Here is a 25,674-nt window from a genome sequence, read left to right as displayed (position 1 = left end):
TCCATTTAAACCTTAACACAAACAAAAGGAAGCATCTCTGTGGACAAAGAAACCCCTCCACTTGGTTTGACCTGCTGATGTCATGTGGGACATCATCAGGACTTTAAAATGAGGAAATGCCAGGTGGGCGTTTCCCCCCACCTCACCCTCATGAAGAGTGAAAAGACAAACAGAGTAAGTATGAACGAATTACTTAATGTGTAACATAATAAAATATAAAGAAACATGTACCTGAGTATTTGTCTTAATTTGCAGAATGTTTGATTTGCCGGCAACAAAACGCTTCCACAAACAAACCCGGGACAGTGAGTGAAGCAAAGTTACATGACAAACAGCAAATCATAGCAAATACATAGAAACAGAATAATGTGCAAAAAAAAAAAAGGTAAACACATGTGGGACAAATGGAGAGCATTGCAACTGCTCCTCCACTTTGTCACACTGACCAGGAAAAAACAAAGCGAGCAACTTGTGTAAATCAAGGTAAAAAAAACTGTTTCCACTCCTCGTCAACACTGACGAACCATCGAGGTCTGCAGAATGATCTGACCAATGGCTCAGACGGTTCAGAGTCTCTGAGGTCATAGTGCTGCCGGGACTGCCCTTGACCATCAGCACTGTCGGTGTCAGCGCTGGAACACGACCATGAGGAAGACCTTGATATAGTTTGGCGCACCATCTTTCTCACTAGAAGAAACAAGACTTGTCATCACTGCAGTCTCAATACTGAGAGATATTGAGGTGAGATACTGCAACCACTGGCACTCCCATATTTTCATATTCTGAGACCGAACTCTATATTGCTCGTTCCCATAGAGCAGGGTTTATCAGAGCTTACCTCCAAAATATGGGAATGGACTGTCTGCAGTCCTCACACTTGCTTCAGATGTTATCAGTCCATTCATTGGACATTATTGGTTGTAATCAGCCCCACAGATAGGAGCCAGGAGAGGCCCTCTACCCCTGCTAATCGCTCAGGTTTGTTATCCATTCACACAGAGGGCCACAAAGAAAAGGACGGGAACAGCCCAGAATCCATTTTCCTGACTTCATGCAAATAAGGCAGTGCTACCAGGTAAAAGGATTGAAATGGACAGCAGTGATTTTAATGAGTGAGTTAATGTGGTGTTGATATACCAGCTTTGACATGTATTTGTAGACGTTATGTTTTCCACTGTCTTTGTGATGCTAGCTTAAAGTTACTGTGTGAAAGGTTCATGTATACTGTGGTTGGTACGTCTTCGTCTTGGCTGTAGCGTTCTATTGTTTCTATTTCTGTTTTCTCTAACTGTTATTACTGTAATGAGGGTCTAACAAACAATTGATCTAATTGATCTCATTATCATTTGTTTATTTACAATTAAGTGCTTCCAACTTCTAGTCACAGTTTATAGGTTGCTCGTAGTTTTTAGCTTCTACTCGTGCTTATTATGGCTTCATTTTGAGCTTATGTCATTGCCTAATTTACACAGTTAAATGGTTCTGTATAAGAAATATTCTTGACAAATCCAGAAAACAAAAGGCTCGGTGATGTCAGACATGACATCATCAGCACTTTAAAAGTCAGGAAATGCTGGATGTCTCCTACACCTGACCTCCGTTTAGTAGGATGAAGGACGAGCTCAGAGCAAAGTAATAATAGTAAGCTTAACCCTTAAACAAGAAGCAAACATTTAAACCTGAAACATAATAAAACAAGATATGACTGTGTACTGCTTTAATCTGCTGTTTTTTATTTAACTGCAACATAACACTAAAGCATCCCATGTCCCAATTGCCAGTCTTGGTAGCCGGGGTTCGGTCCACGTGGGTGGCTGGCCTCTCCCTTGGAGATAGGGTGAGAAGTTCGGCCATTCGGGAGGGGCTCAGAGTAGTAGTATCCTTGGGCAAGATACTAACCCTAAGTTGTTCTTCGATGCATCCATTGGAGTGTGAATGTAGTTAGAAAGCACTATGTATGGAGAAAGTGCTTGTGAGAATGGGTGAATGTTGTATGGAGAGTAGAAAAGCGCTAAATAAGAATCAGAGTCTATAACTGCTCACAGACTGGCTGTCAGGAAGCCGTTCGAACGCAAGCAAAACCGGGACACAATACAGAGCTATGCACAAGACGTAGACTACAAATTTATTTATTGAGCACTGTTCATAGATTAAAATCACAAAGTGTTGCACAATAAAACCAAAAATATTAATAAAATATTGACATGAAACAATGAAAACATTAATTAAAGCTTGTTTGTATAGAAATGGTGCCTGAGAGACCAATCCCCACGGGGACCAACAGTAGCCTCGGACACGAAGACCTGAGTGCTCGGGATGAAGCACGAGGTTTCAGGGATAAACTGACCAGAGCTTCACCATGTAGAGCTCAACAAGTTCAAACTGAAATTTTAAAATGAAACCTAAAATTTACTGGCAACCAATGAAGAGAAGCCAAAACTGGAGTAATATGTGGCCTCCTATTGGTGCTGCAGTGTTCTGTCTCTGCATGAAGAATCATCCCCGGCTCAGCCTTTGACACCAGCAGCCTGACCTTAGAAATGTTTCTCATGTGATTAAAACACTTCTGAACCAGTTTGGAGACATTGAACTGTCGCTATGACGCCCAAATTTCTGAGACTCGATTGAACGGACGAGTCTAAAACACTGATGCGCTGCTTGATAACTCCAAATGATCATCATCATCATGTATGGAGGTGATTATGATAGTGAGTATCTGTTGTGTGCCCACCTTATTACTAAATTAGGCAGAGCACTCTGAATTGAATCAGGACATAAAGCACGGTCTTTATGTTGCTTTATTGAACACTCTTCATCTTACAACTAGCCACTTAACGGGGCTTCCTTCGGACAACAACATCCGGTTCAAAGGTCATCACCTTAAGACATAGCCATATCAGTACATATCTTCAACCATCTTTAAAAATGGTAGAGGGATGGTTTGGGCTGCGTGTCAGGCAGTGCTGGTGGGAATCTTGTGAAGGGAAAAAGATGCCATCTAAAAGCATGCAGTGGGAACTATGGAAGAAATTACAAGAAAGCTTGATTAGGAGAGTTCAGGCTGCACTGAACTCTGGTGATATCAGCTACTGACTTTGTTAGAACTGTAAAAACTCAGCTTTCATACTGTATGTCTCTGTGTCAGAGATGTCAATAAATCACTGCACCTATTTCCATGTTTCCTGTCAAAACATAAAGAAAAGAAGACTTTTGCTCTGTACTCTGCTTTATTTGAAATGAATGGAAGAACAAAACAAAATGCTTCCAGTGGAAGGATGGCTTTGACACTGGGAAAGTATTTATGGTCTGTATCGGGCTTGCCTGTCCATATGGAGCAAAAACATCTCTGCATCATACACTCAGGCTCCTGACATCTTTCTGCATTAGGAAACCTAATCACAGTTTATAGACAAGTCAGTGTCATTTTAGTGACAGTACCAGGTTGTTTCACAGCAGAAGTCAGCCATGTTTAGGGAAGGTCTCGTCCCTTCAGACCTCCACATTTTTATTTTCAGTACATCCAAATAAATGCAGTAGGACAGTAGTTTATCACTGAAGTCAATCAAAAGCCAACAGATAGTTGGCCTGCTCGAGGAAACCTTACTTTCTGGGTTACGTTTCATGCTGGTACTGTGGAGATCTGACTGTGGACCTATTTCACATATGCAGCCCTTGGACAGTGTCCAGGTACGTTTAAAAAGAGAGTAACAGTGAGATGAAGCCAAAGAAAGTGAATATAACAACCCACAAATAGTGTTTAGGTCGTTATATCTTTACAGAACTATTTTTTACTGAAGAAGTACCAAAACCCTGCATACATTTATTCCACCGTCGCTGGAAATCTAGTCAGCATGTAGAGGAACCTGTTTGTTTTCTATCAGACTAAATGTGTCTCTGTGTTTATGATACACTGGACGCTTTCTTATGATAAATAATGGATTTCTGTGTCCAACTAAAGAGAGACCCTTCACTGATGACGATGACGTAAACAGACAGACGTTCACAGCGCTATATACTGCCCCCTCATGGTCATCTTACAAGCAGCGTACACTATGGTTTTATATCTTCACAAATATTTTATATTTTTTATTAAGATTTGTATGTTGTGTTGTTGTTTTTTGAAACTATGGACGTAACGTCTGTCAATAAAGATAGATAGATAGATAGATAGATAGATAGATAGATAGATAGATAGATAGATAGATAGATAGATGGATGGATGGATGGATGGATGGATGGATGGATGGATTGATTGATTGATTGATTGATTGCTGACAGCAGCATCTTCAAACATCACCACACATCATACTGAAGTCATTCATGCAGTTTGTAGGAAACAGGCCGCTGTGTTCATTTCACAGGCGGAGGTCACGTGTTTACCTGTACATAGAGTCGCCATTGTTGTTGTTGTTTATTTGTTTGCTGTTTCTACGACGGCGTGCGCACACTGCTGCACTCGGCCTGTCATGAGTGTGTTTTAAACGTCACACAGTGATATCTGATCATGTGTAAACGGCTGGTTAGTGTGTGTTAAACTCATAATGCGCACACACACATAAGATGAGCGAACTCGGGGATGTTTCGCTTGGTTCACGGGACAGCGACGCCCACGGAAATGACAGCAGCGTGACCAGTTCCGCTGCTGTCGCTTACGTGGAGACAGGAAGTGTCTTCCGTTGGTTTCCGGATCGGAGTCTCGGTTGATGTTGTTGTGTGTCTACCATGGCCCAGGACGCGCTTTCTCTCCGGGTGTCGGAGATCAGCGACCCGGCGCTTCTCTTTGAGTGCTATAACACTGAGGAGATCCGCGGAATCGAGCGCAAAGTCCGCGGGGAGATCGAGCAGAAGAGGGAGGAGCTGAGGCAGATGGTGGGCGAGCGGTACCGGGACCTGATCGACGCCGCCGACACGATCGGGGAGATGAAGCAGTGCTCGGAGAGCGTCGTGCAGTCCATCCAGGACATGCAGCAGTACTGCCACAGGCTGAAGCAGGGCAGAGCCAGCGTGGCCAGCTGCAGAGTGGAGGTGAGCCAAACGCCGTGTGTCGACGCATGCGCCTTAGTAGTACTTTACAACGTCATGAAGATCTACCGTAACCTCACCTACAAACGCGGCAGACTCGCAGCTGCTCAGGAAAGGTGAGGCTGCTGAACCACCTGAACACAGCTTCGTCACAGAGCAGTGTGTGGTTCATTCCAGCCTGTTCAACACCGCTGCTACATGCAGCACACAAGCACCATCAGGCAGAACAGAAGGATGCAGACACACAACAGTGCAGAAGTGACCTGGTGTGTGTGTGTGTGTGTGTGTCCAGTCACTGAGTGTTCAGGAGTGTGATGGCCTGGGGGAAGAAACTATTCTGTAGTCTGGCAGTGAGTGTGTGTCTGTGGGGTGTGTGGTCCTCCACGATGCTGGTGGCTTTGCAGTGTGATAAGTGTCTGTGATGGAGGGAAGAGCGGCTCCAGTGATCTTCCCAGCTGTTCTCACGATCCACTGTACTGCGGTGCAGTTACCATACAGACAGTGAGGCAGCTGCTCAGGAGAAAAGGCTTCAGAGACTTCCAGCTGTTTATTGTCATTGTGCAGTTTCTGGACCACAAAGGTGCTGAAGTAAGAAGAAGAGAAACCAATATACAACGAAGGTGGAAAATAAATAAACAAATAGAATAAAATAAAAAGCAGTGTGTATGTATAGATATGTGAGTGGAACTATATACATGGTGTATGTGTAGGAAACACTGAAACAGACTGGGACCAGAATAAGTGCACAGAACATGGAGAGACTGAGATATTGCACACAGATGATCAGCAGCAGTGTCGGGGTGGATGTGTTGGGGAAGTCCTTACACACTCTTCTGGACTTCATCAGTCAAAGTTCAACACTTGGTTGAAATGACGTCTAAACTGCGTGTTTCCTTCTAAAGCTTCTCCTGAGTTAAGAGAACGAACGCTTTCACATGTGCACAAACTGCTTTTGCAGCAACTGTTTGAAGCTGATGACGTTGTGACGGAGACGCACTGTGTGTCCTGTTGCAGAGCCAGACACCGTGGCAGCTAAAGTTCTACACCATGGCCTCCCAGATCAAGCTGCTTTTGGAGATCCCGGAGCGGATTTGGAGTGCCATGGAGGCATCTCACTACCTCCGAGCCACGCAGCTCTACCTGATGTGCTGCCACCTGCACCATCTGCTGCAGCTGGAGGCCACTGCAGCAGGCCTCTACAGCTCCGTCCTTGTCCGATTTCCCATCCTAATCCGACAGGTTGCCACCACCGAACACTTCAGGTTTGTGTCACAATTCCTGCTTAACGGAAACTTGAAATCGAAACTCCGTGGCTGGAAACTAAAATAGTGCACTTGTAGTAGCTGAGAGTAAGCGTCTTCTTGCAGGGCAGCCATTCTGCTGGACAGCAGGGCTCTGCTGAGGGGCCGTGCAGTGTCGGACCAGGCCATCGCTGAAGCCTTGGTGTCCATCATGCTGCTTGAAGACAGCTCTCCTCGGCAGGCTCTGGCTGACTTCTTGTTGGCCCGGAAATCATCCATACATCAGCTGCTGAACCAACCGCAGCATGGTATGCTCTATAGTTTCCTTCTGTGGTAAAGCGTGACAAATGTTTGATTTGATAAAGAAAAAGCCTTTGAGGCTTCTGTTAGTCCATGAACCTGTGCTTTTCTGCAGGTGCAGGGATCAAGTCCCAGGTGTGCAGCCTCGTGGAGCTGCTGGTCACCACTCTGTTTCAGGCCTATGCCATCTTCTACCTCCCCCCAGAGGGCAGCCCCAGGCCAGGGGATGAAGCTTTGAGCTGTGGCATGCTCTTCTCTGTCCTGGACAACGTCACATCTACGAGTCCTGCAGGTAAACAGCTGAGACAGGACACGTCGGGGTCTTTGTGTTCAGGTTAATAAGAATAAGCTTTGCTTCAGAGCAAGAATTTGCTGGCTTTCATCTCCTGGGTGAGCATGGCCATGTCTCCCCGTGCCTCACAGGAGCAGCTGACTCTAAACTGTCTGTGGATGTGACGCAGATGCTGAATACAACACTGTGCGTGTAGTCTGAGCTGCTGTGAGTGTGCAGTAAGAGCACTGCTCTGAAACACTCAGTCTGAGAAACTAACAGCCCCCTTTTTCCAATGTTCCCCATCTGTGTCCTCAGCTAAGGACAGAAGGGTGTTGCAGGAAGATGTGAGTACAGGCAGCTGGTTAAAGTATCTGCCTGCGTCCATCTCAGAGTTTCAACCTGTCCTTCGCACCCTGGCTCAGCCAATCCAGAGGGAGCACCTGCAAGACACTCTTCAACAGTGGATCGATACGTAAGGCCACTGAATGTCTGCTGTTTCCTTTCTTTCAGTTTCAGTGTTGTTTGCATAGAAAAATGTGCTAATAGTAGCATTCCAGCTCTGCGCTGTCAGGAGTGACTTGTGATCACTTTGAGCTGATAGAAGGGAGCGATCACCCCGAGGCGGAGTCCAGCTCACAGAAGTGGCGGCGGGAGTCCTCGGGGTAGCATACGTGATCCAGCACAGCCTTGCAGACTTCCTTAAAGCTGCCTCCTCGAGCAGCAGAGGGAGCCGACGCGCTGCATTTTATCCTCGGCCACTTACACACCGCTGCAGTGGCCTTAAACATGTCCGGAGATGACTGTGGGTCCTCCACCTGGGGACCAGTGAGGGTGGAGCCATGAACACCGTCATGATCGTTGGCTCAAGGACAAAGTTTTAGGTTTAGACACGAGGAGCAGGAGGGTCAGTGTTTAACGTGGTTCATTACAGGATCATTATCTGCTGATCTTCATTTTAGTTTCAGTTTGTGAGACGACGAGTGGAAGACCAGATGAAGTTTACTGGTTTGGAGTCGTCGACGTGAAAACTGGATCTATCTGTGACCGTGTGATGACTGGCGTCCAGGCAGGTGGTGCTCAGCAGCCGTGTAGGAGAGAACTGCTGACTTACATTCGATCCACTGCAGATGTGTGCACCTCGACTGCTGTGGGACACAATGAAGACCAGTGTCTGTGGTCCAATCACGTCTTACACTGCAGGACAACAAACATGAAGCTCCGACCAGAGACGGAACAAACAACACAAAGATGAGGGAGCGTCTCATCCCACCACCTGTCACATGTGCTCACCACTCGCACATCTATTTATTCACTACTCCTTATTGTTATCGTTATTATTCTCATGTCATGGTCCAGTGTAATTAAATTACTTTTCCACTGAAAAAGTAGAGTAACTGATTACTGTTCATTTTTAGGTATTTTAATTACAGTTACTTACAATGTGCTTGTGTTACATTGTAAAATAATTAAACTGGCTGAACATCGTTATTTAATTTCAATCATTTATCTTCTAAAGGTAGAAGTAAACTCTGCTCTGTAACATGGCTGAGGTGCAGCTGCGCGTCATTCCACACCAGTTTGCTGCACGGTCGTTTTCTACAGCGGAAGCTGTCGGCCTGAAGCAGTGGCTGTTTCATGACGTGGACATGTTCCCGCCTCTTCACTTTTCTGAAACAAGCAGACAAGAACATTACAGTGATATGTAAAAACTATGGGCTGCTGTTAACAGCAGCAGTAACCTGCTGAAGCGCCTGACACAGAGCATAGACGAAGACTTCTGAGCGATCCGTCATCATCCATGGATAACACTGCTGAGCAGGACCTGGTTTTACTTCAGCAGCACCGACGGTGACTGCAGGCGACACTGGAAGAGATGCTGCTGCTGCAGAGTCTGCGTCTTTAAAATAATTTATTATTTAAAGAGTTTAATTTCTATTGTTTGCCACTCAAGGTTTTATTGGGATTTTAAGAAGTATTTAGTTAAATTACTTATTGAGTAATTAAGTTACTTTTCAGACACAGTAATTAGATAAGTATTTTAAATACACTGTTGGTTAAGTAATTAGTAATTAATTACTTAAAGTAACTTACCCACACTGGTTATTTCTGGCCTGTTTGCAAAGCTCACCTTGATGTTATCGAGTGCAGGGCGTGTGTTTCATGAAGGCTACATGATCATTTCCAGTCTCTCCAAATGTGTTGTTTCCAGCTGTAAGGAGGACATCTGCCATGGTGTTGGAAGCCTTTTGGTCTACGTCAAGAGCCTGAAGGGGCTGGCAGCCATCAGAGACGCTGTTTGGGACCTTCTGTCAGCAGACTCCATCAGTCAGCACTGGAGCACCGTCTGTCAGCGTCTGCTGGAGCACCCCCTCACCGTCTGGGAGGACATCTTGCAGCAGCTTTTCCTCCAGCGGCTGCAGGTTGCTGTTCTTCTATCTTTAGCTTTATAGGTTCATTTTCAGGGCCCACTTAGTCTGTATACTTGCTAATGACGGGGGATAAACATGCAGTTATTGTAACACTTTTATTGTTTCTTTCGACTCTTCAAGGTCATCACTAAAGAGGAAACTGAAGCCATCTCAGTGCTGTCTATCCAGCTCCTTACATCCGCCGTCAGGGATCTGCAGACCCAGAGCGTCCATTCGTCTTCAGGTGCCCACAGCAGCCATGGGGCCCAGTATGAGGTAGATGTCTCCTCCTTCTTGTGGTTGGAGTCTCCAGGGGACCTGCTGAACGACGCAGGCTGGTTCAGTGTGAGCCAGCGGGGCCAGCAGCAGCACAGGAGTGGCCTGGCCATGAAGACGCAGGCGCTCACACCTTGTGTTCAGAACTTCTGCTCTTCCATTGATGCAAAGCTGAAAGCCAGACTGGATGATCTCCAGCACTACCTCCCGTCCCAGGACGTGGGTAGGTCCACTGGGAGTGTTGTGGGGGTTTCCTTGTGTTTCAGCTGACAGATTGATGGTGTATTTATCCTGATTTAATGTGATATTGAGAAAGACCAGTGAAAAGCTCAGGCTTTTATCTTTGTTGAAGTTTTGGAACCAACTCTAGATTCTTTCATTTCTCGTGGAATAACAGGAAGTGACATCACCTGACCATGAAACTGGGTGATGTCAGCTATCCGATCCCTTTTGAATGTCTGAAACTGTACTTGGCAGGACTGATGGAGCACATCTGTCTGCACTTCAGTCACGTCTTTGATCTGATGCAGTGCTGAAAACCACAGAAGCGTTTGGAGCTAAATCTGAGGGTTTCATACTCTTTGGATTGTATAAACATACGAATGGCAACTATTGGACCACTGAAATATTGAAAGTACTGACAGTTGTTAATGTGTCGTGCTTTGCAGGCTCTGACTCCACTTTGGCCACTGTCCCTTCCTCTGCTGATCAGCCATCGTCATCCTCATTTAACCGCTTCATCGACTCCGCAGCAGTGGAGGCGGCGCTGCGTGACGGCTGTTTGGCCTGTGTTCACCACATTCTGTCCTTCATCCGATCACAGCTGGCTGCGGCCTCGCCAGACTCCAGGCCCACCTGCCTCAGTTCAGTTCTATTCATGGCCAGGCTGAGCCAGTCTATGGGCAAACTGTGCCCCAACCTGAAGCATTGCATCCTGGGAAAGCAGTGTGGTTTTGACAGCACAGCCAAAGGGACCCCCAGGCAAGGCAAGAAGCTGGGCAAAGCCACGGCCGCTGCAGAGGTCAGGCCTTCCCAGGACAAGTGGGAGGAGCTGAAGGAGGAGCTTCTTGGCTGCAGTATGGAGGCCTACCGCATCTGGAGCGCCGCTCTTTCTAAAGTCAGACACAGTCACAAGTGTACATGTAAACTTGACATGTGGTTAGTGTCGGTTTATGGGGAGGTTTGTAGAAATCTGATAGAGCAGTAGAATCACATCACGTCACATAGCGTCCAGCTGTGGTTAAACTGGTTTATAAAGGTTGAGTGAAAGTGTATTATCTGACTGAACTGTTGAGCAGACGGGTGGAGGGACACTGACTAAACCAGTGATCATGCTGCTGTTGGCTGTGAAACCTGTCTGTTTGCTAATGTTTTAGTTTCAACAGACGTATGTGGGAGGGTCAAAGGTCTACAGCTATGACTCTGGTGTTGTCTGAAGACCTGCTCGGCTCTGTGTTGCAGGGGCTGTTGGAGAAGTTTGGCATGGTGCTTCATGCTGAGTCTGCAGGCACCATCTTAGCTACAGCAACTAACTGGGAGGATCTGGAAATCCAGGAGGAGGCCGAGTCTGGAAGCAGCGTTACATCCAAAATCCGTCTTCCAGTACAGGTCAGGAGGACATCTGATACAAACTGGAAGGACCCAGAATCCATCCTGAGGTCTGATGGCAACCTTTTGTTTCTGGTGTCTTCTGTAGCCAACGTGGTTTGTGCAGTCCCTGCTGTTCCAGCTGTGTGTGGAAATAAACAGGGTGGGAGGCCACGCCCTTCCTCGCTCCACCCTCCAGGAGTTTCTGCAGACCTGTTTGACTGAAGTCCTGCACCATTACCACAGCCTGACACAGACCAGCAGCACGGTAACTGGGACCTGTCTGGTAGATAGTTGGATTATTCCTCGACCTGATGATTTCCTGTGTTCTGAGAAAAGTCTGAGAATAATCTTCATGATGATCACAGACGAGCAGAGCGTCACGGCTCTGTAGGAGGAAAAGAAGGGAATCATGCTAGCAGGACCTGGTGTATGGCTACAGACAGCCAGAAATATTCAATGAGAGACTAATGAAGAGCTAAGTACACGCATACTTACGTAGAAGTACAGATACTAGTGTTCAGAAATACTCCAGTAAAAACTGAAGCACTGATTCTACTTCTTTACTCGATTAAAGGTGAAAAGTACAGGTTGTGAAATGTGCTCACAGTAAGAAAGTAAAAGGTTTGTATTGTTGTACAAAGCTGACGGAGCTGTGCTGCATCAGTTCAGTAACAGTGTAAGAAAGTAGATTGGAAACAAGCTTTTAGTCAACAGTTAAATTGTAATAAATGTACTCAGCTTGGTTAGGTAGAGTCTGAGTGGGAAAGGACAAACGCTGAGAGGGTGACTTTCCCCCACATCGGTGGGATCAGCACATGAACCCTGAGATTCGCTGTAAGGACTCAGCGTGGGGAGAGCTCACACAGGTCTCTGCTGTGGGCTCTATTTTCTTAGTGTTCAGGCTGTGATCAGCTGATCTGAGGTTTACCAGCTGTTTCATCAGCTGTACGGACGTGTGCTGCTCATGCTGCCTTTATACTGGCTGGTGTCAAGTTGGAGTGAATCCAGTGAGTGGATCTCAGCATCATGAGCTTAACTCTGACCGTGATCATCAGTCACACACTGTTCTTTACTTTAAATCATCACAGCAAACTAACCTGTTTATCCTGCTTTGAACTGCACCTTCCTTCATGCAGTACCACAGTCAGCCTACCTTACCATGGACATGAATGAACCTACTATCACGTGTACAGAATGATGTCTGATTAACAACGAGAGGAGTTTCATGGCTCTGCTCGTGGTCAGGGCGTCAGTGCAAACTACCATTATAATGTCTTTAATGTTGTTAATACAAAAAAGGAAGTAGGAAGTGTTACGACACAAAGAAACTAGTGCTGTCAGCGTCACCGGGTTAACGCGTCATAACATATCCCTGTTAACGAGTTAACACAGATTAGTCCGGGTTACTTGGTGTCAACGCCACATTAACGCGTTAATGCGCTAAAAGAAACCTTATTTGAACCGAAGAGATCAGAGGTCCAATGTGATATTAGAATCACACCCTATAGGCCTGTTCACCACTCAGGCATAACTCATGACCACTGACAGGTGAAGTGAATGTCACTGACCATCTCTTCATCATGGCGTCTTTTACTGGGTGTGACATGTTAGGGAGCAAGTCGACGTTTGGGCCTCGAAGTTGGTGTTTTAGCAGGAAAATGGGCAGACATAGAGTCCAGGTAGTGATGCTAGATAACTGAGTCAGAGCATCCTGTGGGGGCTCCAGTCTGCAGTGGTCAGAACAATGGTGGACAGGCTAACTGGAGAGCGTGGTCTGATCAAATAGACAAGCTCTGTAGGTCACATTGGCAAAGGTGTAATGCTTGCTCTGATAGGAACTGTGTTTTTAATGGGGCTGCAGATCTGTCAGGGTGCCCATGCTGGACCACGGTGCAGTGGAGGAAGATCGCCTGGTCTGATCAGTCGTGTTCTCTCTTACATGACGTGGCTGCTCGGGTGTTTGCGTGGCAAGCTTGCAGATGCAGTATAATCCTTTAGGTCAGTGGTTCCCAAACTTCTTTTGCTTCTTTTGTTTTTACAGCAAAAATCTAGTCTTTGGCTTAGAATGAAGTTGGTTTGGAAACATATTCAGCGATGCTTCATCTCCTGCTTTGTGTTTGTGTGGGAGCCCGTGCTAGCAGTGTCCAAGCGTTGTTGTTGTTGTTGTTTTTTTCCCGTTTCATACCGCGCACCCCCCCCAATGGCTCTGCGCCCCCCTAGGGGGCGGGCCCCACACTTTGGGAAGGTCTGCTTTCGGTAATGTCCTGCTGGGTCCTGCATGTGGATGCGTGCCACCTACCAGTTGTTACAGACCATGTTTCATGGTGTATGCCATGATTGCTATGGCCTCTTTCAGCAGGAACATGCAACATCAGACAGAGCAGGAATGGTTTGAGGAAAACAATATAGCTTTGAGGGGTTGACTGGACCTCCATATTCCTTAGATCTCAGTCCAGTCTATGTGAGAGAGAATCTCTTGGTTCCAAAGCACACCTTCAGGGCTCTACTGGAGCACAATGCAGCAACAAAAGGGAACTACACAATATTAGGCAGGTGGTCATAAGGTTATGACTGATTAGTGTATTTTGTCAATGCAACTGTCAAAACGATGGCAGTGAGAAACTGATCTGATGGCAAAGGAGCACAGAAACATAAGGGCGTGGTTAGCACTTTAAATGTATTTTCTATGGTTGTGCCTCCCTTCTCCTTCAGGATGCTGTATTCCCCGTGACGCAGAACAGAGCCCTGCAGTTCCTGTTTGACCTCCGTTACCTGAGCGCTACTCTGGGGAGCAGACTGGAAGAACTGAAGAACTCCCGACCACAGCAAGACCCAAGGTATCAATTCACATCCAAAATATGTGTCATGGGCTGTTTGTGCACAGTCTGCAAACACCCGAGGAAGCTTGGAAACTGTAATCCTGTAATACTGTAGTGCAGCACGAGCCAGAGGTGTTCACGGGTTCATATGGTTGTGTCCAGAATCAGGGACTGAATCCTGCGACGTGAGTGGCTGTTCAATTGGTAGGTCTCGCCCAGGGGTGTCAAACTCAATCGCACAGGGGGCCAAAACTGAAGGCACACTTTAGGTCGCAGGCCAAACAAGATAAAGATTTATTGAACACTCAAACAATGTTTTTTAAACATAAATGTGAAGAAAAACCGACAGGAATATGATTCCAGATTAAATAAACTTAAAAAAAGAAACTTTAACTTTAAATATCCTGTCAAAATGATGCAAGTTAGAAATATGAACATGCTGCCAAAACCCCAGAAAAAGTAAATGAGAGCAAACACAAGGTTGGAGCCGCATGTAGACGAGCTGGGCGCTGCTGCAGGAGTGGAGCTAATAAACTGTGCGGGCCATTCAGTGTCTTTCCCTGAGTGCATCATTACACTGCAGCTGCATCTGAATCTGCACAGGTGCAGCTCAGCAAAGTGCGCTGACTTGGTTCAACATTACTGCAACAGGGAAAGTGAGGCAGGCTGCACTGGTGCATTAGTGACAGCTTCACTTGAAACGCCTTCACTGCATCACACATGTCCATGAACTGACAGGTTTCCTTGCTGAGCTCAAAAACTCTGTTGAGAACTTTTCCCCAACTCAGCCAGCGGAGCTCTGCATGAAGGAATGTGGGCAAACTCTGAATCTATTTCCCACATAAAAGACTGAAACTGACGGTGATTTAAACTTTTAGCTCAGATAAAATGTACGGTCTGCGTCACGGTGACCATTACATGCTCCATTTTTAGGACTTCACCACACAGCCTTTCCTGGTGTGTGATGCAGTGATGTGCTGTTAACTCACCGGTACATTTCTCCTGCATCTTTACTGCATCCTGCTGACTACTCCACTTTTTTTGGACACAACCCCCTGACTTTGGACACAGCCCCCTGACGTTGGACACAGCCCCCTGACTTTGGACACAGCCCCCTGACGTTGGACACAGCCCCCTGACTTTAGACACAGCCCCCTGACTTTGGACACACATCCCTGACCTTAGACACAGCCCCCTGACGTTGGACACAACCCCCACACCCCCCTGACTTTAGACACAGCCCCCTGACTTTAGACACAGCCCCCTGACTTTGGACACAGCCCCCTGACTTTGGACAAAGCCCCCTGACGTTGGACACAACCCCCTGACTTTAGACACAGCCCCCTGACTTTGGACACACATCCCTGACCTTAGACACAGCCCCCTGACGTTGGACACAACCCCCTGACTGCCTTCGGTGGTCAGTAAGATTAGAAGGAGTCCATTTGCATTTATCGACAGTGGAGTGTTAAATAACTGCAAACGTTGTGCTGTATGTCTTACAGATTCCATGAAACCTGTGATTGGCTGGAGAGCTTCATTGACCCCTTTGACCTGGACGTGTTTACACCTCACCTGAACGCCAGCCTCAACCGACTGTCTCAAAGGACCTTGGTACTTCCAGCTATGCTTAAATGAGTCAAAGATAAACAATGCTATTTTTGTAACAGGCAGTTCATTTGGACAACACATTTATATCGGACACATACATTAAGAGACACACATTCTCATTTAATGGTCAAAGGAGCTTGCAAAGAAAAGCGTCTGGACTTCTTTACGTTGCTTGAAGACGTTTCACCTTCATCCGAGAAGCTTCTTCAGTTCTAAGGTCAAATGGTGGAGAGTCCCAGATATAAACCTAGTGGGAGTGACCCCCCACAGAGGGACAAAAGGACCCCCTGATGATCCTCTAATCGCCTGAGCCAAGGTGTGAAACTGGGTGTGGGTCCCAATCAGCCAGAGTTTCGGGTGAGTTCATTGTGAAACCTGGCCCCACCTTATCATGTGAATTCCTGAGGTCAGATGGCCCAGGATGTGAGTGGGCGTTAAGGCGTCTGGGAAGGATCTCAAAACTGGATTATAGATGGCAGAGAGTTGGTGTCGTAAACCCCGCCTCTGTTCAAAGATGGTCGCTCACAGTGGACATAGATGCTTCTTTCACTCCTCTTTCAAACCATCTGTCCTCTCTGTCCAAAATGTGAACATTGGCATCCTCAAAGAGTGACCTTTGACCTTAAGATGCAGATGGATGCTGAGTCTTGTCCTGTGGAGGTGGCTCTTCTGTGCCATGCGCTTGTGAAGTGGCTGTTTGGTCTCTCCAATGTAGAGGTCTGAGCATTCCTCGCTGCACTGTACAGCATACACCACATTGTTAAGTCTGTGTTTTGGCGTTTTGTCTTTGGGATGAACCAGTTTGTGTCTGAGCGTGTTGCTGGGTCTGAAATACACCGGGATGTCATCCTTGGAGAAAACTCTCCTGAGTTTCTCTGATACACCGGCTACATAGGGGATGACAATGTTGTTGCGTCTGTCCTTCTTATCAACTTAAAGAAGTCCAGACGCTTTTCTTTGCAAGCTCCTTTGACTACGATGACCTGGATGACTAAGAACCTTCACAGACATACTCATTTAATGGTTTTTCTACTATTTCCATTGTAGGTTCTCACTGAAGCCATCAAAACTCTGAATAAACACAACATAAAATTATGTATTAAACAAAAAAGTGTGAAATAACTCAGATTCTTCCAAACAGCCCCTTTGCTTTGATTCCTGCTTTGCTCTCTCGGCGTCTCCATGAGCTTCATGAGGTCGTCTCCTGAAATGGTTTCCAACAGTCTTGAAGGAGTTCAGAGATGCTGAGCACTTGTTGGTCCTTTGCCTTCCCTTTGCGCTGCATCTCATCCCAAACCATCTCCACTGGGTTTAGGTCAGGTGACTGTGGAGGCAGCAGGATTCCTGAGAGTAATGAGATGAATGTATCCTTAGCAGCAGAGGTGACTCCTGGTCTTCTTTTCCTGGGCTGGTGCTCATAGAGCAGGGCGATATGCCCAAAAATATTTATCACGATATGCATTTGAAAATTTGCAATAACGATATAACTGACGATATAATTGACACTAGACAAAATACTTTACAACTCCTCAACTTTATTAGTGCAAAAAAACCCATCAATGTATTTCCACTTAAACAAGCAGCTGTTTTTTATCTGCATTAAAGTTATATAAAATGTAACAGAGAAAATTCCTCACTGACAGTTTAACCAAAAAGCATTTCCAGTGGAAACTGGCCGACGCATCCTCAGCATAACCATGTATAACATCCACTGAACTTAAAAAGAGGTTATACACACACAATACGGTAACATTATGATGAAGCACAGTACGTATCACTCCGCGAGGCTCCGCCTACGATAGCCGTAACGCTCCCACAATCCATCAAGCGGTGCGGCTTCATAGCTCAGCAAAGTCGTACTGAAACATCTGACAGATTTTCGAGCGCCGTGCACATAAAATCGTTTCGAGGTCAGTAAACACAACCAGAGTTCATACATAAGGCACACGGGATTATAAGGGGCTCTGTCGACTTTCAGAAAAATCAAAGGATTGATTTTAAGTGCGCCGTATTTTCCAAACAACACGGTAATAACGACGGCCCGCTAGCATGCGCTACCAAAAATAGTGCTTTGTTGTGTATCTGACGGACGAAAGCTAAACCAGTTCCACACCAGTGAAGCTGCAGCATTTTTACAAACCAGTTCAGGTTCATCGTTTCATTCAACGATCCACTTTCGCTCTTCTCGTTCTGCGTCGCCGCCATGTGCGCATGTAAACAAAGGCACTGCGCGTTTTACCCATATTCTATCGCGATATTTCATTTTCCTATCGTTGCCCAACATTACACCGGTATTACCGTGAACAGTATGATATAGCCCAGCCCTAGGTCGTCATGTGAGACAGTTTCATCATCAACTATCAGTACTTGATAGTTTTTGTGACTGCACTTGGAGACACTTTCAAAGTTTTAGCAATGTTCTGGACTGACTGACCTTCAGTTCATAAAGTAATGATGGACTGTTGTTTCTCTTTACTGAGATGATTGCTTCTTTCCATAATATGAATTCTGACAGTTGTCTTCAAAGGCTGATTCGGTTCATCTGGACGTTTTCAGTGGGAGAAACGTTTCGTCATCATCCAGGTGACTTCTTCAGTTCAGCTGACTGCAGGTTGACTGCAGCTGACCTGCCAGCCCATTGTTCCTTCAGTGGGCTGCTTTAGTCATTATATGTCCTGTTTATAAGACTGGAAACCTGCAGTCAGCTGAGACTGAAGAAGTCACCTGGATGATGACGAAACGTTTCTCCCACTGAAAACATCCAGATGAACTGAATCAGCCTTTGGAGATTTACTTACCTGGATTGTTGAGCATCAAGAGGTTTAACAGTTGTCAAACAGAGCTGTCAGCTGTGCACCAACCTGACGTCTGAACAACACAACTGATGGTCCCAACCCTATCAAGAAGGCAACAAATTCCCCCAATGAACCCTGACAGGCTCACCTGTGAGGTGAAACAATGTCACGTGACTACATCATGAAGCTCAGTGAGAGCAGGCCGAGGGTTTGCAGAGCTGTCAACAAAGCAAAGGATGGCTACTCTAAAATATAAATTATTATATAAAAAATTTTTTCTTTGTTACATGCGTCCATATATGCTGCTTCATATATTTGATGTCTTCAGTTTGTATCTACAATGTAGAAAGAAGTAAAAATAAAGACAAACCATTAAATGAGAAGGTGTGTCCACACTTTCACTGGTAGCGTATACAAAGACAACACTTAGTCTGAGTCACTGCAAGTACACAAGTGCATGGAAGACTGTGCAAAGGAACCGAGTGACATGAACACATCCATCGTCACATCCAAACAGAAAAGCTTCACGCAAGTCGAGTTGCTCGAGATTCACAGAATTTACAGAAAATGTTACATTTTTGTGATTTATATCATTGTCAGGATGATAAATGTCTTATATCAGGATATGAGAGTGTCACGATATCTCCTGATGTATTTCTGAAGATTATTGTCCACAGTCAGTGAACATGTCTTCTGTGTTGTGTTTGCTGTCTGAATGGATCCTATGAGCCACTCATCTAATGCTGTCCTAATTATTTCCTTGTCAGTTTATAAGGAGTCTTTTTGTTTTTCCTCCAGGTCCTGCTGGGGCTCCTGACAGGCTCAGAGAAGCAGTTTGCTTTGCGAAGCAGCAGTTTGAACTCCCAGGATCCTTACAACATACTGCCGCTAGCCAGCAGCCAGATCAGGTCAGAATTTAGTTACTAATAGTTACTAAATGAAAAAGAAAGTAATGGGTAAGTAAAATCTGATGGTATAGTTTCACTTTCATCTCTTTAATGATCAATAAGATGGGATCGTCACGTGACATAGGCGTGAGAATAAACATGGCGGAAGGCTCTGTAAGCTGTGTCAAGCAGAGGCCAGGGCAGCCTGATCCTCAGCTATCGAAGCTATCTGGTGAGGAAAGAGCCTGAGCCAGTGCGTGAGGTTGAGCGATACCAGTTAGACTTCCTTGTGCTCACCCTAATGCACAGCTTGGGCTCTGCAACCAGTCTCCTGCAGAGGAGCTGGAATCTGTTCCAGTTTGAATTGCCAGGAGGGTATTCCTGTACCCGCCGGTTTGCTGCCTGTACATTTGGGTTTTTACCTGTGGACAGGAAGGCTGCTTCCCTGCCTCCAGGTTGGGGAGTGGGTCTTAACCGTTGTTTGTGTTTGTGCGGTTAATAATTCAGTTCAGAACACTTAGCCTTCTTGAATGCACTGGATGGAGTGCTGGAGGGTACTACGTCTGGCGTCTCCATCGTCCCACTACAAGACCTCAGTGCACATGTGGGCAATGACAGTCAGGGGTGTGACTGGGAGGAGTGGCCGGCATGATCTGAAGCCAAGTGGTCATCAATTATTCCACACTGAACACCATGTTCAAGAATAAAGATGTCCGTCAGCGCATGTGGCACCAACGCACCCTAGGCTACAGTTCAGTGATCAGTTTTGTAGTTGTGTCATCATGTCTGTGGCTGTGAACATATGTTCTGGTGAAGAAAGGAGTTGATCCGTCAGCTTCTCACCAGCTGGTGGTGGACAGGCCTGGCACACCTGAAAGTATAGTGAGGATGCACTGGGAGCACCTGGCAGAGGCCCTGGTCCACAAAACCTTCAACTCCTGTGTGCAGAAGTACTTTGGCAGCTTTCCGAGGGAGGCTGGGGACACTGAATCTGAGTGGACTATGTTCTGATGAAGCTGCTGGACGGTGCTGAGGCTACAACATCATCGGTGACTGTTGTGCTGGTAATCCCTGCGAAGGGAGGCAAAAAGAATGATTCCTATCAGGCTTGGTTAGCCTAGAGTTGGGTGGCAGCTGAGGGGTGCTAACAGGCCGAGCAGAACACAGCCTGAGTAGTAACTGAAGCAAAGACTCACTGGTAGGAGTTCAGTGAGTCCTTGGAAACAAAAATCAGTCTGCCTCAGAGTGATTCTGGGAAAGCTTCAGCTGACTCAGGGAAGCAGTGTTGACTCATACATGTAGTGAGTGTGGCCTTCGCTGCTGAATTTACCTGAGGGTATAGTTGGGGGATGGAAGGAATATTTTGAGCACCTCCTTAATCTCATGGTATCTGGCCAGGAGCAGGTCAGTCTCTGTACAGCCGTTGGGAGTGTTTGGTGCAGTATGTGACTGATACTGTTGATAACCGTTATGGACAGAAGTTAGGTGTGGTGCAGGGGAGGCCTCAGAAGCTTATCTCTAATGTCTGTGGGTCTGTTGGCTTGGCAGGTGGTGCTGACATTCAGATAGTGGGCTGCAGAGAGCCAGCAACACCACCAGGATGATGAACACAGAGAGGAAAAGAAACAGATGTTGACAAAAGCAGCTTTTCAACTGGTCTGCTGGTTTTACACAATTATGACTTCAGCGGTTCAACTGTTAGTTTAGATTTCCTTGTTTTCCCCAATAGCAGAAAAATGTGGTGCTGGTGACCAACGTACCACTGCACTGTTCAACTGGCCAAACTGGAAATACTCTGTTTGTGTGTCTGACAGGTTCGGGCTGCTGCCTCTCAGCGTGTCAAATGTGCAGAAATCCAAGGCAGCTTCCAGAAGCTCTGAAGCTCCTCAGCAGCTGGTGGTGAGTTCAGAGTCTGTCAGAGTTCTTGTTTGGGACATTTCCCCTCTGTGATGTTATTTACTGGCAGCCACACGATGACTTTACGTCTCTGTTTTACTGTGCTTATCTAAATGTCCTGTGTCACGCCCTTTGCCTTCCCAGCATTTCTAAGTTCAAGCAAACCAGTGTCAAACCAGTGTGTTCATCACTGTGTGTTTGGATTCTGCTGGTGAACAGCCACGTTACAACAGAATACTGCCACCAACAACCTAAAGTAAAGTTAAAGTACAAGCGCTACATGTGAAATAACAGCCAGTTTATTAAATAGAGTAAAACATCACCCAAAACATTTTTACCACTGAGCTGTGAAAGAGTGAAAGGGTGATGTCATCACTGCGCCCGCTGTGGACAGCCTGCACACCCAAGTTTGTCAAAGCTGAGAGTGAGATGACTCAGGATTTTCATACTGTAGCTGTAATCATTGAAAGTCTTGGACAAATTAGAATTTCAGTAACTTACTGAAATTCTCACTTACTCATCAGGGGGTCCTTTTGTCCCTCTGTGGGGGGAAACTCCCACAGGGCTTAAATCTGGGACTCTCCACCATTTGACCTTAGAACTGAAGAAGCTTTTCTGATGAGAGGTGAAACGTCTTCAAGCAACTCAAAGAAGTCCAGACGCTTTTCTTTCCAAGCTCCTTAGACTACCATGACCTGGATGACTGAGAACCTTCACAGACGTTTCATATGACTGTATTATCTTTAACATTATCAGTGTTGGAATCATTCATGGCCAGAAATAATTCCAGGTCTGGACTCTCTTCCATTCTCCTCATTCATAAAGTTGCTTCGTGGTAAAACGTTAGGAGCTTTCAGATGGCAGCCCTTCTCTGACTCTGCTGAAGGTCTGAGCAGAGTCGGGCTCCTGTTTCAGAGCAGCTCTTTTGCCAGGTGCTTGTCTTCAGATGTCCCGTGACCTGTTTCTCCTTCCTCCTCCAGGCTCCTCAGTCCTTCACAGCAGGCAGTGATGACAGCTTCCGGCCAGGCAGCCTTTTCAGGCAGCTCGCTGATCAGGATGAAGACACAGCAGCGACTTCTTTATTTAAGCTTAACTGGCTCTCTGGGATGGGCAAATAATTCTCAGCTGGCTGCTTTGTTACAGTGACATGTACAGTAAATACTCCTTTTGTGTGTTGACAAAATGCCTCCTGTGTGATGTGTAAATGTTGTGTAAGCACTGACGTGTGTTGGCTGACTGGTGATCAGAGCAGCGATACTCTGGTTGAATGTGTGCATACACAAGCAGCATCGTTCAGGCACTCTGTGTTCCTGAAAGGAAACTGTGTGTGACAGGGTGGATGCTTCCTCTGTAGTGCTTTTCTACTCTTCACACTTTCTTTATGCTCCTTCTACCAAAGTGCTTTTCACATTCACACACACTCATACTCTGATGGATGCATCGGAGAGCAGCTTAGGCTGTGGCTGGTTGGTGGGGTAGGCTGTCCTTTTCACTCTGGACTGAAACATGTTTAACACACTGTGGTTTGTGACATACAGACTGATGCAGTCAGCTTCTATCACAGGATGTCTCCACAGCTACATTTGTATGAGTATGTGAACATGCTGACACGAAGCATTATCCCTGCAAACAGCGATCAGCTGACACATTCTGTACTGGGTTCTACATTTTCTCTGGGTGTTAATATGTCAGGTTGTATTTTATGTATGTATTCAGTTCAGATAGAGATGGCTGGTTGCCATGATGGCAGAAAGCAGGTTGACTTTATCATTATTGCCTCAGAGTAATCACCAGTGTGAAACACATTCTGGTGTTTGTGCAGCACTGTGGTGATTAGTGCTGTCACCTCACATCAAACAGGTTGTGGGTTTGAATCCGTGCCTGCATGGACTCTGAACGTGTGTTAATCATGAGTTCTTATTGGTTGTTGGGTAAGTATTGTAATGCTAAATGTGTCTTGTGGTTAAATGTTGCTTGTGTCTCTCACCAAAATAAACTCAGCCAAACCTTCTGACGGTGACGTTGTTGATTGGCGAGTTTCTAGTTTGCAAAGCTGCTGGATGACGTTGGGACCACACTGCAAAAGTAGCACATGAAGCAAAACCCTCAGACAGGTCCGTGTCGCAGGAACAGCGTGGTGCAGATACTTGGTGTCAAAGAAAGTGTCGCCAACACCGGCCCCCACCGTTCAGTTAATAGTTTTTCCATCGATCCTTTTCACAGTTATAAGATGGATCTGTGCTGCTCACCTTTGGCTGGATAACAAGGAGGGCGCTGAACACACTGCAGGCTGTGATTCGGTGCATCTGCAGGGTATTCACAGCACCTCACTCATGTTTACAACCTTATTTCAAATACATTAACTCCACATTGTACACTCAGTACCTCGTAATGATGACATGAAAAAAGTTGTTGCATGAAATAAAAAGAACAGTGAGTAGTGTTTGAGTATTCATAGCCTTCACCATGACACGAGCTCAGGTGTGTCGGTCAGGGCTGGTGCCAGGGGAGTGCTAGCTGCCACAGATGATACCTGTCTGATTGTTCGGCCCCTGTTTCAGTGGTGTGCTGGGACGTTACACACACTCCTGTCTAAGATCTCATAGACAGTGCATGTCAGAGCACAAACCACTCCAGGGAGTATAAGGATCTGTCTCCAGGCCGAAGAGGAAGGATTGTTTCGAGGGACATATCTGGGGAAGGGTCCAGAAAATGTTCTTGAAGGTCTCATGACCACAGTGTCCACTATCATTCCTAAATGGGAGCACCAGGACTCTTCCCAGAGCTGAACCAATCTGGACAACTGAAGGTCCTTAGTTAGTGAGCAGACCCAACTGAAGCTAGAAGGCAGCCAAAGTCTGGTCTGAAGAAGCTAATGTTGAACCTTTGGCCTGAAAGCCAAAGTTCACGTCTGCAGTAAACGGGCAACACTCAGCACCTGACCAGTACCGTCACTGCAGTGAAGTGTGGTGGGGCAGTATCAGCTGTGGGGGTGTTTGACAGCAGGAACTGGGAGACTAGTCAGGTTTAAGGGAAAGATGAATGCAGGACCTGCTCCAGAGGGTTCTGCTCAGACAAAGGTTCATGTTGGTGTTTGAGTTTACCTTGATTCACAACAGGGATGCTGCGACCGCCCTTCTCACTGTGATAGACCTCAGCGACCAGGCAGATGCACTGCTTCCAAAGGTTACAATAGGGGATGCAAAACCCAAGGTGATGGAGGTGGGGGTGGGGGTGACCTTTTACTAGTTCTGAAAAGCTAAAACTAGTGCAGCACGTACACTCTGGACACCAGGGAGGGCGGTGCTTGGCAAAAGTAGTTCATCCTGGCTTCTAACATGAGTTAGTTTCAGCATAACTGCTTCAGCGTGCCCCGGTGGTGTCGACAGCGTGGCAGGTCGATAACTTCTAACTTCTTCTTCTGGTCCTCCTGTTATTCACTACATACCTGTTGTTTACTGTCACACTGTGGGTTCTGCTAACCAGGGATTCAATCACCTTTATTTATTTATTTAGTACATTTGGACCTTTGGTTTAAAAAGATGCTGAAAGTGTTGATTGATATGAAGTGTTTCTCAGGTTAGCGACTTATCATGAAAATACTTGTTGACTACAGCTGTGCACTTCTTAAGCACAAACAGAGCTGACACATATAGAGCCTTTTCTTACCTAAAACTCAAACATTAATACACGTTTAGCGCACATCACTTCTTTGTACTTCATCTCGCTCACACTCATCCACCCACAGATGGCTCAGGATTATCACTGCAGCATACAGAGCACTGGAAGGTCGGTCTCCACAATTCTCATCCAAACTATTTGTATCTCACGTAAAACTGAGATGGACAGAGTCTTTCCGTCTTTGGCTCCAAGGCTTTAAAACAGTTCACACTTAAGCTCTGTGGAGTCTTTAAAAACAGTTAAAAACCTTTTAAGAAAAAATCAGCAGATTAAACCATTCTCCTTTTGTTTGAACATGGTTCTCTTTGGTATTTATTGTGCTTTAATTGTTGTAAATAATCTTATTTATAAACGTACCCAGTGTTACAACCTACTGTAGCATCTGAGCCACAGACACCATTAATAAATGATCGCAAGCGTGTTTTTGCACAGCTGTGTTAAAATAAACTCTTTTTGATTTGAATACAAACACAGTATATATGCCAATATTGATGTATCCTTGATATGTCTTGGGGTGGCTGTAGCTCAGGTGGCAGAGCAGGTCAGCCACTAACCAGAAGGTCGGTGGTTCGATCCCAGGCTGCCTCCTAGCTGCATGCCAAATATCCTTGGGCAAGATACTAACCCCATGTTTGCCTACTGGTGGTGGTCAGAGGGCCCGGTGGCGCCAGTGTCCGGCAGCCTCGCCTCTGTCAGTGCGCCCCAGGGCGGCTGTGGCTACAATGTAGCTGCCATCACAAAGGTGTGAATGACTGAATGTAGTGTAAAGTGCTTTGGGACTGAGTAAAGCGCTACACAAATGCAGGCCATTTACCATGTATCAGTAGGGACTGTTTAAAAGAAACATCAGTGAAAGTTAAAAAAAAATCAGCCG

The 25,674-nt window shown here is 46.0% G+C and overlaps 1 protein-coding gene across 1 annotated transcript; it reads left to right on the top strand.

Moving 5' to 3' along the window:
- Positions 1–4,641: 4,641 nt before the first annotated feature.
- Positions 4,642–24,323, top strand: cog1 (component of oligomeric golgi complex 1). The gene is made up of 15 exons (XM_085269883.1): positions 4,642–5,025; positions 6,037–6,284; positions 6,390–6,571; positions 6,679–6,855; positions 7,153–7,309; positions 9,047–9,257; positions 9,387–9,744; positions 10,190–10,638; positions 10,983–11,129; positions 11,218–11,376; positions 13,824–13,948; positions 15,436–15,544; positions 19,135–19,244; positions 21,038–21,122; positions 22,100–24,323. Exons 1-15 carry the CDS (start codon positions 4,723–4,725, stop codon positions 22,235–22,237), a joined length of 2,958 nt encoding a protein of 985 aa, XP_085126009.1. The 5' UTR covers positions 4,642–4,722; the 3' UTR covers positions 22,238–24,323.
- Positions 24,324–25,674: the final 1,351 nt, after the last annotated feature.

This window comes from Mchenga conophoros, linkage group LG4 (assembly GCF_057382185.1).
Source record: "Mchenga conophoros isolate Kocher_MC1m ecotype Shallow Benthic linkage group LG4, M_conophoros_male_GT1.1, whole genome shotgun sequence".
NCBI lineage: Eukaryota > Metazoa > Chordata > Actinopteri > Cichliformes > Cichlidae > Mchenga > Mchenga conophoros.
Note: the sequence above shows the minus strand (reverse complement) of the source record. Positions and strands in the feature narration are given on the sequence as shown.